This window comes from Alosa pseudoharengus, unplaced genomic scaffold, assembly GCF_046254945.1.
Source record: "Alosa pseudoharengus isolate Yale_2024_CS ecotype anadromous, Long Island Sound unplaced genomic scaffold, YU_APseudo_1.1 YU_APseudo_1.1_scf_2, whole genome shotgun sequence".
Lineage (NCBI taxonomy): Eukaryota > Metazoa > Chordata > Actinopteri > Clupeiformes > Clupeidae > Alosa > Alosa pseudoharengus.
The window spans coordinates 54,331,259-54,346,717 of record NW_027468663.1 but is presented as its reverse complement, the minus strand read 5'-3'; the positions used below and the strand labels follow the sequence as shown (position 1 = coordinate 54,346,717).

At 43.8% G+C, this 15,459-nt stretch overlaps 1 protein-coding gene and 1 long non-coding RNA gene across 2 annotated transcripts in view; both read left to right on the top strand.

The window, feature by feature from the left end:
* sgpp1b (sphingosine-1-phosphate phosphatase 1b) overlaps positions 1-12,470 on the top strand; it is a 29,782-nt gene extending 17,312 nt beyond the window's left edge. The window contains exon 3 of the mRNA XM_076295519.1: positions 9,400-12,470. Within this exon, the coding sequence (XP_076151634.1) occupies positions 9,400-9,951 (552 nt within the window). The 3' untranslated portion in view covers positions 9,952-12,470. The remainder of the gene's footprint in view (positions 1-9,399) is intronic.
* Positions 12,471-12,483: 13 nt separating this feature from the next.
* LOC143134836 (uncharacterized) lies at positions 12,484-14,232 on the top strand. The gene is made up of 2 exons (XR_012988716.1): positions 12,484-13,972; positions 14,045-14,232. It is a non-coding gene; the product is annotated as an uncharacterized LOC143134836 (long non-coding RNA).
* The last annotated feature ends 1,227 nt before the right edge of the window (positions 14,233-15,459 follow it).

Genomic DNA, 15,459 nt, shown 5'->3' with positions numbered 1-15,459 from the left:
AACACCCCCAACCCAGCACACATAAGCCCAACCCAGCACACATAACTAGGGATGCACGATATATCGGCGGCCGATATATTATTAGCCGATAAGTGAAAAAATGAAAATATTATTATCGGTCCGATAACAGAATTCTGGCCGATAATTTGCGCCGATATTTGGTTGGCTATACTTTTTCCTCAATATAATGTCAGTGGTGTGAATGTATTTCACCACTCTAACAAAATCTGTATATATGCGTTCATTTGGGAATCTGTGCATCTCAAAATCCTCTCGTGAATGATCCGCCATTTAACCTTAACAGAGCTGAGCTCTGCCGTCTTGTGCTGGTGTGTTTGCACTTTACCGCGCTGGTCGGGGAAACAAATAAACAAACTCGTTAGTGGGACTAGTAGGCTACATAAGTAGGCCTAGTTCTAAGTTGTGTTTTAGTATTATATTTGCATTACTTTAGCTTGGGTTTTGTATTATTACCTAGAAATATGCTAACCATTCGTGCTTCAGTTCCAGACAGGTCATCATAATAAGTTATTAAAACCTTCGGGGCTAACTCCTTTCATTTCTGCTGCAGCAGGTTGTGCGCAACAGAGTAGACGGACTTAAGATACAGTCTGAGGAGTTGCAGCTTTATTCAGTTACCCGCAGTTAAAACTAAACCTAAGTTTCCCTCACAAACTCTGATTTGGTCGCTATACTGTAGCTTATTCCAAGCTGAGCCGTTTATGAGCGTTTAGTCCTAAATGAAAACGATTCATACTCTCTAGCCACTCACTCGCAATTCACTGACGTCAGGTTCACTTAAAGGAGCCACACATACTGTAGGGCTAGGCTACTGTTATGTTGTTGACTGCCGTACTATTGAGGACTATTATGAGTTCTGTCCATCATTTGGTGGTAGGTAAAATTACTGCAATAAAATTATGCTTATTAAATGCTTTCCCCAAATCACTTTTCACAATTTTTTTTCAAGAGTAATGTTATCGGTTATCGTATCGGTATCGGCCACAACAAACCAATAAATATCGGTTATCGTTATCGGCCCTAAAATTCCATATCAGTGCATCTCTACACATAACCCAGCAACACATAAGGCCAACCCAGCAACACCCCCAACCCATTTAAGGTGCCTCCAGATGATTTGAAGAGTAACTCGGCCATTTAATGTGCAGCCTAATCACTCACTGTCCCTCAACACACACATACTCTCTCCCCCCTCCTCTCTTCTCTCTATCTCTCTCCCCCTCTCCTCTATCTCTCTCTCTTCTCTATCTTTTTTTGTCTCTCCCTCTTTCTCCCTCCTTCTGTCCCTCTCTCTCTCCCTCTTCCCTCCCTCTCTCTCTTTCTCCTCTATCTCTCTTCTCTCTCTCTACCCCCTCTACTCTATCTCTCCCTCCCTCCCTTTGTCTCTCTTTTCCTCTCTCTCCTATCTCTCCCTTTCCTCTTTCTTTTTCTCTCCCTCTGTCTCTTCTTCAATCCCTTTCTCTCTCTATCTCTCTCTCCCTTTCTCTCCCTTTCTCTCTCTCTCCCTTTCTCTCCCTTTCTCTCCCTTTCTCTCTCTATCTCTCTCCCTTTCTCTCCCTTTCTCTCCCTTTCTCTCTCTATCTCTCTCCCTTTCTCTCTCTCTCCCTTTCTCTCCCTTTCTCTCCCTTTCTCTCTCTATCTCTCTCCCTTTCTCTCTCTCTCCCTTTCTCTCCCTTTCTCTCCCTTTCTCTCTCTATCTCTCTCCCTTTCTCTCCCTTTCTCTCTCTCTCCCTTTCTCTCCCTCTCTCTCCCTTTCTCTCTCTATCTCTCTCCCTTTCTCTCTCTCTCCCTTTCTCTGCTTGTCACTGTGTGTTTTTCCATTACACCATTACACTAGAGGTCAAGGGATGATCTAATTTACCATTGTGTGTGTGTGTGTGTGCGTGTGTGTGTGCGCCGTGTGTGTGCATGTTAGGATGTTTGCTGTTTCTCCAGTTTCAGTGTTCTGTGAACAGCACTGGCACCCTTGGGATGACCTAATGACTCTGGTTGCCGTGTTGGGGCGCGAGCGTCCGTTGTCATGGCGAAGGTTACCGTGGCTCTGTCTATATCATGTCTCAGGGTTGAATTGGTGACAGCAGATGAAGGGGGAGGGGGACTCCTCGATGACCTCCAGACCCTCAGATATGACTCTCCACAACACATTCACACACACTCACACACACACACACACACACACACACACTCAAACTGTGTGTGTGTATGAGGATGCAGGGTCACTGACCCGGGAGTGTGTGCGTGTGTGTTTGTCTGTGTGTGTGTGTGTGTGTGTGTGTGTGTGTGTGTGTGCGTGTGTGTGTGTGTGTGTCTGTACAGGTTATTGACCCAGAGGTAGGTGTGTGTGTGTGTGCGTGTGTGTGTGTGTGTCTGTACAGGTTATTGACCCAGAGGTAGGTGGGTGTGTGTGTGTGTGTGTGTGTGTGTGTGCGGTGTGTGTGTGTGTGGGTCAGTGACGTTTTAGATTTTCAAAACATCAAAAAAATAAAAATATAACAGCAAGTCAATTTTAACATTTTTTGAATACTATAAGATGTTAACTTTTTGATTTAGTATGTGCCCACTCAAAAAAGGAATTTTTTTGTCTTTTTATTGCAATTAATTGTATTTACACCATAAAAATGTCATTCGGTAAAACAGATTGGGTAACACTTTATTTTAATGTGTCGCTGTTACAGTGTACTTACCTAATTAGGTACAGTGGTACAACCTGTGTAACAACATGTACTATCAGGTACTATCATTGTACTTGCATAATATATTTGTGGGTACTTGTACCTTGTTACTCTTCTCAATGCATTTGAGAATTTATAAAACTGATTTTGTGGCTTTTAATTTTAAAAAGATCCATTGCTACACCTGACAATTTGGACCAGGACTGCTTTTCTTTAGAACATTTGAATCCATCTTGAACACTAAACCACTGAGGGATTCCCCACACCCACAGTCTCAACCCAAAGACAAAACCACTGAAGGATGGGTTAGTGCTGTTTGTTTTTCAAACAGAAAGGAATTTGTCCCTAGCCTGACGAGCCAGACCCACATTAAAATGTAGGGTCTGGGCACTCACCGTTCACAGTGCGCAGTCCGAGGGGCGGGATAATCGGTTGTCTTTCAAATTCCCTCTGCATAAAATAGGACAGCGCTACGAGTCCCATGCGTTTCCCACCAGCGGAGCTAGTTGGCTAGTTCAAACTTTTGCCAATTTAATAAAAGCTTAACTCGTGTTCGCCAACAGCAACATTATCTTATTTGTTTTCAAGTAGCAGGGAATTCAAGCCAAACCGTTGCAAATCTGCCATCAATCATTATGTTAAGCCCGCCTAACGACGCTATACACGATTTGATTGGCCTGATAGAAGTTTAATTTTTCAAGCTCACAAGCCAATGGAGAGTTGCTAGACTAGCCCTGGCAGCAAATGTAAGTCTGCGGTGACCTGGTGAATCCCCAAGGTGCCTTTAACAACTGGTAAGGCATCAGGCACTGCCTCATCCACTCGAGTGATGTCATCTTCTGATACCGACTGGAACTTCACATTTGAGTTGGATTTTTCCAGAAAGGAAAATAGTTCTTGTGGGTGCTGGATTTCTCCTCCTTGCAGTACAAATGCATCTGCACTTCTTTTAAAGGGACACCAGGCAAGCTTGATGCTTTTTCTCTATGAAACTCCCCCTTGCTCGGTCTGAAGCTCTTTTCCTTTTCGTTGCATCTTCCGTCAAGGGTTTTCGCTGCTTCTTCGCTGACTCTGCCATTATTCACACGTTTGCAACAATCGCTAGCGTTTCGTTAGCCTGCCTCTGTGCTGTATGCAGGATGTAAACTGATCCTGCTTCGGTCGGCGGGTACGATACACTGAACTTGCAAGCGGGATATTCTTCCTACAGGCAGTAGGGGCTGGCGAGAGAGTCTTTATTCACCCTGTAATGAGTCATTTAACCATATACCGACTTACGAAGATAAGTAATTAACACGAAAACGTTGCCTGGTGTCCCTTTGGACCCACCAACACCATCTGGTGTTCCCTTTCCATGGGACTTCTCTGAGAAGTTATCTCTGATTCAACCTCTATTGTTCTCTCCTTTTTGCTGCTGCAGATGCTGTCAATGCTTTGATGGACAGATAGTCATATTGCCCAGCTTGCTTCCGCTGATGATACCTGCAATACATTTGTTTATTTATTTATTGTACGTATTTATGCATGCATGTATAATATGCCCATACACTGTCACAGTTATACCTTTGCCTTCTCTTTTCTAGTCTTGCCTGTCTTGCAGCAGGATCTGCCTTTATCGTTGTGCGGAAACGTGCACCCCTTTCTTTGTTGGAAAGAGCCATCTGTTAAAAAAAAATTGTATTTGTTACAACTAGCAATGCTGAGTTGGATCATTTTGAATAAACTGCAAGCAGCGGGGGTTGTGCAGCACAGTTAGTGCCCTCTGGTAGTTACATATAACCATACTTGTAAGCGTCCTCAGAAGGGGGTCCCTCATCTATTTACCAAGTTTTTAATTAATTTGTCAATGCATCACTGAGATACGAGCTATGTTATCAAATGTTATTACACGGCTCTTCATAATGCTGCAGAATGCTCCATTCACTTGAATGGGCCTTCCCAACGTTCGGCGGTCTGCTAATTCTGAATAACAGACCGTTGCTAAGTATAACAGACCACTGTCAAGGAAAATGGGCTTTGTGATTCTATTTCACGTCTTTCATATCACTGCGCAAGGTCTGGAACTTCATACAAAAGTGAAAGCAGACGGTTGATCAGCTGTGTTCTAAAGAATGTTTGATTCAAGTTCAGCGTGTGCTGTTGTCGAACTATTTGTTTGTCACCAAAAGCCACGATGAAACGGTAACAAATAAGCTATAGCCTAGGCCATGTAGGCTAAAGAGTCATATCGTGGAGAGTTTATTGTTTCGTTTTGGCAAGTAGCCGTGTAATAAGCGGGATAATGTATAGAACGCCGGCCATTATTGGAAAAATAAGTCCCTTCAGGGCGGAACAAGACCCCTCTGCTGTGCGTCGGGGTCCGGTTCGCCCTGTCGGGACTTATTTTCCCAATAAAGACCGGCGTTCTATACATTATCCCTTACATAGCGCCCCCCATAGGTCAAGTCAACCAATTTATTGTATCCCCTTCAGGATGACTTCTAAAGTCCAAGTATCAAGTTTGAAGTTGATGGAAGCGTTGCTGAGATATAAGCTTACTTCCTGTTTACTTCCTGTTTGCAGGGAACACTTCCTGTTTTGTTGATTGTCTGCATTGCGTGAATACTTTGGAATTTGGAAGTACGAAATTTTGTTTAAATACATGAAAGAGTTGTTGAGATATAAGCAATCTAAGTTGTTAAGATATAAGCAAAGGTCAAAGGTCACCATTGATTGCGCCCCCCCTCCCCCCTCAGGATGGGGTCCCAAGTCTACTGGCCAACTTTGGAGTTGATGCGTCAAAGCAATGCAGAGATATGACGGCCAATGCTTGATTTCTAATTCAGTTAAATGCATTGTCATTCAGGAAAACGGCATGCCATTTCGTTTTGCCGAGTGACAGATTTATTGTTTTTTTCATTGCTGACAGGCAGTAGATGGCCACCTATTATCAACATTGACTTTGACCTTGACTATTAAACTTCAAATTTCATATTTAAATGCATTTTTTAAAAATCACAAACTTTATAAACACTTAAATAATGTTTGACCAAATGACACTCAAATCTGTGACACATGGTAAAACGCTTACAAAAGGTGTAATTAACTGATATTTAGGAGCAACATTTTAAACTTACCTTCAACTTGGGTGGTCTTCAGGGTTAGACGTGTCACATGATTTGAGCCATGAGTCTACAGTTTAAAATGGCATCTTGTCTTTGTTTTACTGAATGACATTAGGGGAAATGTGTCTTTGCGGAACAAAGTGTTTTAAATATTAATAGTGTTTTTAAATGATCTATATTGCAAATACTTTACAATGTTTATCTAAAAGACTTGAAAAAATATGCCAAAAAGAAAATGTGGTGATTTTGAAATATTTTTAACAATTTTAATTGCATTTGTCTTCATTGACATAAAGCGAGTGCCGTTTTACCGAAGGACATTTTACCTCTTTATCACTATAAAAGTCAGCCAGTTTTAAATTTCTCACACAACTATGACTTGTATGTACAAGAGAAGAGTGATGTGGGATAAATGCATTTAAACAAGATTCCACAATTATTTAGCAAAAATATGAAATTAATAGCTCCCGGAAGTAAAAATGTAGGCGTCACGTCACTGACCTGTGTGTGTGTGTGTGTGTGTGTGTGTGTGTGTGCGGTGTGTGTGTGTGTGTGTGTGTGTGTGTGTGTGCGGTGTGTGTGCGGTGTGTGTGTGTGTGTGCGTGTGTGTGTGTGTGTGTACAGGTTATTGACCCAGAGGTAGGTGTGTGTGTGTGTGTGTGCACACGCATTTCCTCTGTGTGTGTGTGTGTGTGTGTGTGTGTGTGTGCACACGCATATCCTTCTCTGTGTGTGTGTGTGTGCGCGTGTGTGTGTGTGTGTGTGTGTGTGTGTGTGCGCGCGCGTGTGTGTGTGTGTGTTTGTGCACGCATATCCTTCTCTGTGTGTGTGTGTGTGTGTGTGTGTGTGTGTGTGCGCACACGCATATCCTTCTCTGTGTGTGTGTGTGTGTGTGTGTGCGTGTGCACACGCATATCCTTCTCTGTGTGTGTGTGTGTGTGTGTGCACGCGCATATCCTTCTCTTTGTGGGTGTGTGTGTGTGTGTGTGCCTGTGCTTGTGTGTGTGTGTGTGCATGCGCATATCCTGCTCTTTGTGGGTCTTCTTTCTGTCTTTCCCTCCCTTTTTCTCTCTTTCTTGTTCCCTTCTTCTCTCTCTGTCCCTTTCTGCCTCTCTCTCCCTATCTATTTCTCTCCCTCCCTTCCCTCCCTGTCTCTCCCTCTCTCCCTCCCATCCCCTTTGTTCCCTCTCTCTCTCTTCCTCCCTCTCTCTCTCTCTCTCTCTCTCTTCCTCACTCTCTCTCTTTCTCTCCGTCCTTGCTGTGGAGTTAACAGTGCTGCTGCAGTCTAATCTTATCAGTCAGGTGCATTAGAGGTCACACTGCCGTGAGAATACCTCCCTTCAAAGCAGAAACACACTCCACCTTTGAACCCTAGAGTGACCTTTGAACTAGGGCTGCACGATTATGACCAAAATGATAATCACGATTATTTTGATCAATATTGAGATCACGATTATTTATCACGATTATTAATTAATTTTAGTGACAAAAATATTTTTTCCCTAAACATATTGGACTTGCTATCTGGCTCACCCAGATTCTTCCCCTCACATTTACTCCCCTAAATTACTGCAAATATAGATTTGACTGCGACTTCCAAACTTCCAAACAAATGTTTTGTGCATGCTACTTTGTTAATATTTGGTAAAACGCCTACCGGGAATCCTCCCAACGCTCCCCATTAGCCACTTAAGCTCTGCTTCGTGTTCATGAGTTTACTGTAATCGTTAGTCCAGGGGTGTCCAAACTTTTTGACTGAAGGGCCACATTGGGTTTTGAAAATTGGCCAGCGGGCCACACACAAATATTAATAATAATAATAATAATAATAATAATGTTTTGTATTATTTAAATGACAAAATAATTTTGTTGTAGAAAATTAATTTCTTAATAAATACTGTTAATTTGATGCTGTTTAATGCATTTATAAATGGTGCACTGTCACTTTAAGACTCTTTGCCAGCTCCACTCAAATATAGCCTATGGCTAGTGCTGTGCCTATGGCTGTGCCCTCTCACAGTTTATAAATGGTCAGTAATGGGAACTAGTGTTGCCATCGCTCCCACGCTCAAATGCGTCCCCAATTAAATGGACTAGCATAACGTAGTTAGATCTACTGCAATGGAGGTTCTATGTATCTCGATGTGACAAGCTGTTTTGACATTGACATTGTAAACGTTCTCTAAGAAGAGCGTTCTCTAAGAAGAGTGTAAAGCAGTTTGCAGTAGCCACGTCGTCTATCGCTGGAAAAAAATAGCGAGCGGCCTATGATCAACTAATAAATGCTCGGCGGGCCGGATTAAAGTGCATGGCTGGCCGCAGTTTGGACACCCCTGGTTTAGTCATTCGTTGATATGTAAAACACTGACGTGTAGGCTACATTTTCATTATTGTTCACTCGTTTTGAGTAGGCTGTGTCTTGAAACGCATATGCATTGTAGGTTGCACATGTAGCTTATAAAATACATGAATAAAATTCACGGATCCCGTCGTTAGCTCAACTCTTATTACAGTATAGGCTAGGCTATCAGAGGAAGCAAACAAGGACTAAAAGTTAACATGATAAAAAAGGCATGTGTGGTTTACGTCATGTGATGTGTTTCACGGTATGAGTTGAGAGCCCTGCTTTGCTTATATTTTTGGTTAACTTAACTTGCCTGAAATCCGAAATATTTTCGAACAGTGGATGATCCGCTTCGAGGGACAAGCTCTGGCCTTCTGCTGTGCCACACATTTTATTTTTGATCGTCGTTTATTGTATAGTCTAACTAGCCTACTAATAGTTAACATAATGTCACTAGTCCACAATGCATCAGGCTGAGCAGTGCAGGGAACAGTTGCCATTGGTAGGCTGCATGCAGGCACATAGTCAGACAGGTTTAAGGAGCTTGATTTGTTTTGTAGCGGAGCGTTCCATGGGTTGCCAGGTTGGTTCTATGGGTAGAGCATTTAAAATATCATTTGAAATATCGCTCGATCACGCAAATTTGATCGTGGGAAGCCAAAATCGTGATCGTGATTAAAATTCGATTAATTGTGCAGCCCTACTTTGAACCCTGGCTAATGTAAGAGAGTGACCTTTGAACCCTGACATTGTGCCCTGTGAGGTTCAGTATGGCTGGTTGGTGATGGGGCATCAGGGGCCCCTCAGTGGTATTCGGGTCAAATCTGTTCAACCCAATTCTGTTCAACCCAAATCAGATCAACCCAAATCGTTTCAACCCAAATCAGTTCAACCCAATTCTGTTCAACCTAATTCTGTTCAACCCAATTCAGTTCAACCCAACTTAGTTCAACCCAATTCAGTTCAACCCAATTCAGTATTTTTGCCAGAAATGCACATCCCTATTGCAGAGGGGGCTAATCTTTAGGCCATCTGATATAGGCTACCCTAGGCCTTCCCGTGTTTATGGGATTTCTTTGTAAAGAGATAGTCTTCTTTGCTCCCAGTGTACATGTACGACGTTCGTGTGTGTGTCCTGTCCCTCTCTCCTCTAGGACATCATCATGGGTATCCTCTACACTGTGTGTGTGTGTATGTCCTCTCTCTCTCATGTGTGTGTGTGTGTCCTAACCCTCTCTCCTGTCCCTGTCCCCTCTAGGACATCATCATGGGTATCCTGTACAGCCTGCTGATTCTGCTGGTGTTCAGTCCGGCGCTGGAGCCCATTGACCGCTTCAACCTGAGCCATCGCTGGGCGCCGGTGCTGATCGTGTCGCTGCATGCGGGACTGGGCCTGTTCTCCTTCACGCTGGACACGTGGAGCACGTCGCGCGGCGACACCGCCCAGATCCTGGGGTCCGGCGCCGGCGTGGCTCTGGCCTCGCACCTCAACACGCGCCTGGGGCTGCTGCCGGACGCGCCGCTGTCCTCCCTGCCGCTGCGCTCGCCCCCACTGACCGCTGCGCTGGCCGGCGTCTGCGCGCTGCGCTTCCTGCTGGGCGTGCTCCTTCTGCTGGCCACGCGCGTCGTCATGAAGGCCGTCACCATCCCGCTGGTGTGCCGGCTGACCGGCGTATCCGGTGCAGACGTCAGGGAGGCACGGCAGCACATGCAGGTGGAGCTGCCCTATCGCTACATCGTCTACGGCACCGTCGGCTTCAACGTTCTCTTCCTCGTGCCGCTGGTCTTCGGCTACCTGGGCCTGTCCTGATTGGCTCAGAGGCCGGAGCACACCACCAATGACATTCCTCGCTCTGTATGACCCGCCCCCATCATCCACCCCACTCCCACCCCACCAATGGTTGAACAGCAAAATGATTGAAGCGATTGAAAGCCAATCATTTAGTGCTGCTCTGTCATATTGAACTGTTAGGTGTTTTATTGTTCTTGTTTTTTTTATTTCTAGATACTTCATTCATTCTGATCGGTTTGAGTTTCAGCTCTGTTGGCTCTTTTCTGGGTTCAGGAGTCTTGTTCCTCTTGTGCAATGATTTCTGTGGTGATTTCTGTGCGATGATTTCTGTGCGATGATTTCTGTGGTGATTTCTGTGGTGATTTCTGCGTAGTCTCAGAGATTCCTCAAGCCTGTCTGAGGTTCTCCACAGTCTTCGTCATCCACCCTCTCTCACCTCGCTTAGCCCCTCCCACCCCAAGAGGGCTCTGATGAGGAACGGCATGAATAAATGTGTCACCCTAAGGCCCGCCTGTGATTGGCAGAGGGCCTCCTCTGTGGCCTGTACCACTAGTGCCTTTAATGCAGGGGGGTGAAGGAAGGGCTCATGTCATGACAGCCCTTGTGAAATGCACTCTGTAGTGGAGTGAAGGTGTGTGAGATGACAACTCTTGGCTCTGCACAGAACCGGTTCCTCAATGAGAACACACGGTTCCCTTTATAGACTCCTGGTGTCTGCTTACCTGTCCTGGGCGTGTGTGGTGGTACCTGGCAGACCAGGTGTGGCGGAGCTCACCTGTGCGCTGGCCTGGAGACTCCACAGCGCTGTGGTACTTTGATGTGTTGTGTTGTCTCTTTGGTTTGTTTACGTCTGATTGATTGTTTATTTGTTTGTTTGTTTGTTTTGTGTGTATTCAGGTAGCAGCACTGCTAAATGAAAGAAGAATGATGATCAATTTTCATCATCTAAAACTGAGCATTTTTTTTATCCACGGCCTTATTAAGACAACTACTTTCATGCCCCAAGCACATATTCTATTGTCCTACCCAAAGCACATATTCTATTGTCCTACCCAAAGCACATAGTCTAGCGGCAGCCATTACAGATTGCAGGGTGAAAAACATCTTCTCTATGTCTAATCAATGTATTTTAAGAGTCTTATAGAGAGTTTATAAACATGCCTTATAGTGAGTTTTTAAACAGTATTTGGTTCAATTCTTGTGAAGTTAAAAACATCAAGCTTGAGTTATGATGACCATATTGACTTTGAAACTTCTCTGCATAAATACTGCAGGGTTAAGTTTGAGCTGGTTTGGCCGTTGGTGTTTCACATGTTCTCTCTCACTTTGTTCCTCTCTGGGCCACCATACTGTGCACATATTGCACTGTTCCCAGAATGCACTGTGCTCCTCAGCTGATTGCCTTCACTGGTCTCCATGGTGAGGACTGTCTAAGGCCTCAGCTAGCTTGTGTGTGTTTATTTGTGGTACCTAGATTTGTGTGTGTGTCTTTTGATGTATATATGTTTTTGTTACCTAAAACAGATGTGTTTTCTCAGTAGAAAGTAAAACGAGTCAGTGGCCTCTATTCTGAGAACCAAAACAGGAAGTGGTTTGAGAATATTACCTGGACATAGTACGCTGACCTTGGCTTGACTGTTGGTGACTTTCACTCTCTCCCTGTCGGCGGTCCTCTGTATGTGTGTGTGTGTGTCTGTATCTGTGTGTGTGTGTGTGTGTGGGGGGGGGGGGGGGGGGTAGTGTAGTCTGTGCTGTTGATATATAAACCATGATGCTCTTCTTTCCTCTGAAGTGTGGCTGCTAAGCTATGCTCCACCTACTTCTTGATCTTCAACTTCAAAACTTTCAACTTCTTTCCTCTTACCTTGTCTCGCTGTCTCAGTGAAATGGGTCAGACCAAACACAAGTGTGTGTGTGTGTGTGAGTTTGTGCACATTTGTAACTGAGGCTCAGTGAGGTTATAGCTTCATGGTGCAACTCCCTCACAACACACACACACACACACAAATCATTCCTTGTGCCTTAGCCCCCATACAAACCTAGAAGGAGCCCGTAACAGACTCACATTACAACGGATATCCTTAACACAGTTGTCTTAATCTAGTGTTAAAAGCTCACATTAACACAGTGGTCTTAATCTAGTGTTAAAAACTCACATTAACACAGTGGTCTTAATCTAGTGTTAAATGCTAACATAAACACAGTGGTCTTAATCTAGTGTTATGCTAACACTAACACAATGGTCTTAATCAATTAAGTGTGTAACACTCACACTTACATGGATGATCTAATTAGTTCAGTGTTAAAAGGTGACTAGCAATCATTTCAATCAGTTTAGTGAGTAACACTATCATCTCAATCTATCTAGTGTTAAAAGCTAACATTAACAACATCATCCTTATCTATCTATAGTGTTAAAAGCTAACATTTGCAAAATCATCCTTATCTATCTAGTGTTAAAAGCTAACATTAGCAACATCATCCTTATCTATCTAGTGTTAAAAGCTAACATTAACCACATCATCCTTATCTATCTAGTGTTAGTAACAATGTCATATTTATCTATTTGGGGTTAAGGGCTCTATCAACACAGTCACCTTAACCGGTGTAGTGTTGAGGCTTCACTGTAATCGTATTCTAAATGGGTGTAGTGTGAATGCCCACCCTTGTGCCAGTTGGGGTCATTTCAGTCAACTGACAAAAACATAGACAACTCTGTTCTGAGTTTGCACTTGAAATAACATAAATAACCTGTGTCTTAACATGGTCTTCTGTGTGCCAAACATTTCAGTAATTAAACTGTGGATTAGGGCATATTTAGTGTGTGTGTGTGTGTATGTATGTGTGTCTGCACTGTGGATTAGGGCATATTTAGTGTGTGTGTGTGTATGTGTGTGTGCACAGTGTAGGACATGTTATTTGGATATTTGAAATGGAATGCTCTGGAACTGATGGGTCTGAATCAGGCAGGTGCTGCTTGGCTCTGCACACCTGGAGGGATCTGGTGCTGATTCCACACTGATGGAGTTTCAGCCTGCAGTTAGCATACTGTGGCCATTAGCCGTTAGCTCGTGTAATGGACGTCTCTGTTGGAAACAGGAGCTCTTAAAGCACAATTCCCACAGCTCCGTACACACTGGGCCTTTGTTCACTACCAGGCCCTATCTGGGTCCAACCATCAGCCTCCACCAGATTATTCAGAGAGATAGAACTATGCCGTGCCACTGTGGTCACAGGTAGAACCTGTAAGGTGGAACCGGGCTTGGAGACTGACCACAGGTAGAACCCATAGAGGTGGAACCGGGCTTGGAGACTGACCACAGGTAGAACCCATAGAGGTGGAACCGGGCTGAGGGACACTGTTCACCGAACCGCTCGGGGTCAGCTGTAGTTCCAGAGACCCCTGCTGCTAGGCCCGGTACTTTACTCTTTGACCCTACATCTGCATTTGTGTTCCTAATGCTTATCTGCTGGAGTGCAACATATCCACTCTAGAGATGCACATCGGATCTGCTCTAGAGATGCCACCGGATTGGCTGTTGGGTTCTTGTGCCTGTTTCTCGTTGGTTCACTCTGCGAGGACCAACCTATTAGCCTGCAGCCTGCCTTTGTCAAATGGAACTGAACTTCACTTGTGCTGATATGCTGTCTGCACTATTTGACTTACTGTGTGTGTGTGAGAGTGTGTGTGTGTGAGTGAGAGTGTGTGTGCACGTGTATACAGGTCATGAGTAGTGTATCTGTCATACTGAGCCTGTACACAATGCTGATGACAGCATTTCAGGAAGATACCTAGACCACTAAGCTTCCCTCTGCGAGTGTATGTGTGTGTGTGTGTGTCTCTTTGTAGCTGGGATTTCTCTCAGCTTATTAATCAGTTCCTCTTGTCTGTGCTCTTCAAACCAAATGAATCCTTAGACTGCCTGGTTTTGTTGTCTGAGTGTTAGTAGTATAGCTTCAAGTTGGGTACCTTAAAATCTCTCAAAGGCCTTAGGATGGAAAGCCTCGATATAGCTACTTGTAAGCATGGAAACATAAGGTACGTGTTAGGTACTTGTAAGCATGGAAACATAAGGTATGTGTTAGGTACTTGTAAGCATGGAAACATAAGGTATGTGTTAGGTACTTCCCACATATTAGTACTTGAGGAGATGTACATCTAAACTGAATGTGTTTGTGTTTTGTTTCCATGGCATTCTATTAAATGTAGAATGAATGATTACTCTCAGAGAAGACTGATCATTCAGTCCTGTCTATTTTTTAAATGATTTGAAATGTTGAATAAAATGTCATGTCTGACTTGGTTGTTGTGTATGTTCTTTAACAAGGCTCAGTCAGCTCAGAAGCTGATCAACTAGCTTATCAAGTCAGCTCAGAAGCTGATCAACTAGCTTATCAGGTCAGCTCAGAAGCTGATCAACTAGCTTATCAAGTCAGCTCAGAAGCTGATCAACTAGCTTATCAAGTCAGCTCAGAAGCTGATCACAAATAACATGTAAAGCTGCCCTACGTAGACCAACTATCCAAAGAAAGTGTTAAAGGAGCGATTTGTAGGATTGTTACCGAACGTTCTGTAGGCCAAAATCAAAACACTGGTGAACGTTCTCAAGACTACCAGACGCGAGCCTCTTCTGAGTTGCCAGATGTAGCCTAATGAAGACTTAGCTAACGTTAGTTGACCTGCAGCTGCTTTAACATTTCTCCAACCATGACCCAGCTACACATTACGGAAACAGTGAAAACAAAAAATACCTCTCTAACCAACATAACATATTTAGCTGAAGTTAGCGATGCAGATGGAGTTTAGCCTAGGCTACCTGTTGTGGAGAAATATGGCCAGCTCTGCGTCAGACTTGATATTCTTCGTTTGACGAAGACGTCACCATCTCAGGAAGCTCCTCCGATGTCCACTTAATTTGTTTCTTGTTTTAATTTTGGAAATTTGCCTGCCTCTCATAGGCGTTCATGACTACAATTGACAGTAAGTTGACAGTTGGCCTTTGCTAATTGGCAACACAAATAGGAGGACACGCCGGCCCATTATTAATACGCTATTCTAGAATTAATCGTTCAAAACATAAACGAAAATTCCAAGAGATTCCACCCCGTAACTCATTTTCTTTCATGGGTTTTACGGGTTATAGTAACATTGTCAAATCCATTACTTCAATTCATCGTGTTTCCTTACTCTCTGACAACATATGACATCATTTTTGGGATGGTTACAGTTTATTTTCCATTATTTCCTACATACTGGTCCTTTAACACTTGATCAGTTATAATGTCTGCTGATCAGGTGTAATACTCAAGCACACCGCCGTGACGCTGTGTGTGTGTGTGTGTACTCCTTAGTGCTAATGCACGCTCCCTTACTCTTTAGTGTTACCGCATGGTCCCTTATTCTAGTGTTAATGCACACTCCCTTTAGTGTTAATGCATGGCCCCTTACACACACATACACTCACTCAGACATAGTCACACTGAAAGACACACACACACACACACACACACACACACACACACACA